This window comes from Populus euphratica, unplaced genomic scaffold, assembly GCF_000495115.2.
Source record: "Populus euphratica unplaced genomic scaffold, PopEup_1.0 scaffold887.1, whole genome shotgun sequence".
Lineage (NCBI taxonomy): Eukaryota > Viridiplantae > Streptophyta > Magnoliopsida > Malpighiales > Salicaceae > Populus > Populus euphratica.
This window is the reverse complement of record NW_011500755.1, coordinates 2,841-5,836: the sequence shown is the minus strand read 5'-3', so window position 1 is coordinate 5,836 and position 2,996 is coordinate 2,841. Positions and strand designations below refer to the sequence as shown.

At 39.3% G+C, this 2,996-nt stretch overlaps 1 protein-coding gene across 1 annotated transcript; it reads left to right on the top strand.

Annotated features, from left to right (window-relative positions):
* The first annotated feature begins 1,608 nt into the window (after positions 1 to 1,608).
* On the top strand, positions 1,609 to 2,598 carry LOC105116272 (UPF0202 protein At1g10490-like). Its single transcript, XM_011013549.1, has 3 exons — positions 1,609 to 1,762; positions 2,166 to 2,231; positions 2,316 to 2,598. Exons 1-3 carry the CDS (start codon positions 1,643 to 1,645, stop codon positions 2,568 to 2,570), a joined length of 441 nt encoding a protein of 146 aa, XP_011011851.1. The 5' UTR covers positions 1,609 to 1,642; the 3' UTR covers positions 2,571 to 2,598.
* The last annotated feature ends 398 nt before the right edge of the window (positions 2,599 to 2,996 follow it).

The following is a 2,996-nucleotide window of genomic DNA, read 5'->3' as shown; positions in this document are numbered from 1 at the left end:
CGTTTATATTCTCATTGTAAATCTGGGGTATGCCCCTTATAATCTTTGTATCGTTTTCCTTTAATATATACGTCAACTTACCAAAAAAAAAAAACAGAATCAGTTTCAATGGCAGGTAGTTGCTAAACGAAATAAGGGTTCTGTGAGTGGTGAGAATGGCACTTTGGCATCTAAAGTGCGTAACTGTAATGAGAATGGTTGTTCGACATCTGGTACAAATATTTCTGATTGTAATATCAATGAGAAGGCTGCATCAGATGTGAGCAATGCTGATTGTTATGAAGATGAAAATCCTACATCTCCTCTTGTTTTGAAGAGTTCACAAGGAGACATGAAGCAGGAGCAGGGGGGTACATGTCTTCAGATCAAAGTTTAGCCATCTCCAATACATCTGATTGTGCGACCGTGAACCAGGTTCTTTTCGTTAATAGTCATGAGCTGAATGTAGATTTGACGCAATGGGAGGTGATACAGATGGGGAACGAACCGATAAGGAGTGGACGTCACCAATCCCGACAAGCCCACAAACTCTGAATTCCACCGAAAAACTCTTCAAAGAAGAATAAGAAATCTGTCTCCTCGCCTGGGGGCACGTCGAGGTAATCTTTGTGTTGCTGTTTGTACTCCTCTCTATTTTCTTATGATTATTGGATGTTGGAATGTAAGAGGTTTGAATGATCCCATAAAGCATTCAGCATTGCGTCAGCTCATCCATCAAGAGAGGATGACTCTTTTCGGTTTGGTTGAAACTCGGGTTAGAGACGAGAATAAATATAATGTTTCTCAACTTCTTCTGCGTAATTGGCCCTTCTTGTATAATTATGATTTCTCTTGTCGTGGTCGTATTTGGGTTTGTTGGAATTCTGATGTGGTGAAGGTTGATGTCCTCGGAATGTCAGACCAGGCTATTCATGTTTCTGTCACTATATTAGCTACCAATATCTGTTTCAATGCTTCAATTATATACGGAGACAATAACGCTTCCTTACGTGAGGTATTATGGTCTGATATAGTGAGTCGTAGTGATGGATGGGAGTCCAGCCCATGGATTATTATGGGCGACTTTAATGCTATCCGCTACCAATCAGACAAGTTAGGAGGGTCTACTTCGTGTTAGGAGGGTCTACTTCGTGGCCGCTACCAATCAGACAGGTTAGGAGGGTCTACTTCGTGGGCTGGTCATATGGACAGATTGGAAACATGTATTCAAGAAGCGAAAGTGGATGATCTTTGATATTCAGGCCTGCATTATACTTGGTCGAATCAATGTCCTTAGCATGGCCAAAGATGAAGTACATCATAGGGGATGGCAGGACAACTTCTCTATGGTTTGACAATTGGCATCCTCACAGCCCGCTCGCAGATTCTTACGGCGATAGATTCATCTATGATTCAGGTATGGAAAAGAACGCGAAGGTGAATATGCTGATTCATAACTCAGAATGGAAAATTCCTACCACTCACGTTATTGGCTGGCTACCCATTGTAGAAGCTATTCCTTCCAATTCTAAACCAATGATAGGGCCGAATACTTCAAGTTGTAAATATAGTTTAGTTTATTCTAAACCAATTCATATTACTTTTTATGCTTGTCTACCATGTCAAAACTGAGGGTGCTACTGATTTTTTATTACAGGAACAAATGAAGTTGGAAAGAACACAAATTTTGTCACTTTTTATGAAGGTTATGAAGAAGTTCTACAAATATCTTCATGGTATTGCATCAAAAGACATAGAATCAACCCTACCCAGGTTAAAAGAGGTAAGATAGAGAGCCTGAACTTTGTATACACCACGATGAAAAATATTGCCCATATATAGATGTCTATTACATATTTGCAACGTGAGCTCTGTTCAATCCAAGTATATATATCCAATAAATATTCTTTTTTTTTTTTTTAAATATTCCATAATTCCTAGCCAATGAAAACTATCCCTTTTCTCCATCATTTACTCAACTAAGCTAAGTGTTGAGGCTAGCAATACTTGGCCACATGAATCCTTTTTCTTCATTCAGTTTCATCATCAAGAGGCCAGACAGATTCTTACATTGCAGTTTTCCTCCTTTTCTAGCACAAGATTTATGCAATTCTATCTATGGCTGCTAGCGTAATAACATGTTAATTCAGAGCAATCTAAAGTCCTTATGTGAACAAAATTTTCAGAGGGAGCTGAGACCTCACAGCATATCGGTGGATGATGATCTAAAGGAAGCAGCAAAGCAAGTTGAGGTGTGTTTTCTTTATCTTTCCTCTCTTTAAAGTTTAATCTTTGTATCTGTTATTTTTTTTCTCAAAGTGCAAAACTGACTGTAGGATGGGATGAAATCCAAGATGGAGGGTTTGCTGAATCCAGAATTCCTTCAACAGTACGCAATTGAGGGGGGAAAAGAAGAGTTCGACGATGCTTTGCAAAAACATGGTGGAAAGATAAACCCAGGTAGTGTTATTAGTGTAAAATCCAGTAGAGTTAAACCAGAGAAACATGGAAAGCAAGAGAGTAGTAGGAGCGGGAAAAAGCGAGGTAAGGAAGATCGCGGCTCTAGATCAAATAAAAAGAGTAAATCTTAATCGTAAGAGCACGAGAATACTTCCTAACTTAAGCGATCTCAAGATTGACTGCAAGTTGTAAATCTTAATCGTGAGCACGAGAATACTTCTAAACCAATGGAAAAATGATGAGATTGTTTGGCTGGATTCACCAAATCACAGATTCTCCATCAAAATAGCTTGGGAACAACTAAGATTTCATCATACGATGGTCGAATGGCATGACATTGTGTGGTTCAAGAATGCTGTTCCAAGACATTCGTTTCTTCTTTGGGTGGCTGTCCAACATAAACTGACAACTCAAGATAGACTTCATCGATTTGGTATACATGGTCCCAATAGATGCTCACTCTGTCTCCGCAACAACGAAGATCACAACCACTTGTTCTTTGAATGCTCCTATACTAAAGCGATCTGGTGGGATGTTTGTGACAGATGCAACATTCC

Coding starts and splice junctions, on each gene's coding strand:
- LOC105116272 (XM_011013549.1), top strand. CDS start 1,643: ATGAAGTTGGAAAGAACACAAATTTTGTCACTTTTTATGAAGGTTATG. Junction 1,763..2,165: donor CCCTACCCAGGTTAAAAGAG/GTAAGATAGAGA, acceptor CAAAATTTTCAG/AGGGAGCTGAGACCTCACAG. Junction 2,232..2,315: donor AAGCAGCAAAGCAAGTTGAG/GTGTGTTTTCTT, acceptor AACTGACTGTAG/GATGGGATGAAATCCAAGAT.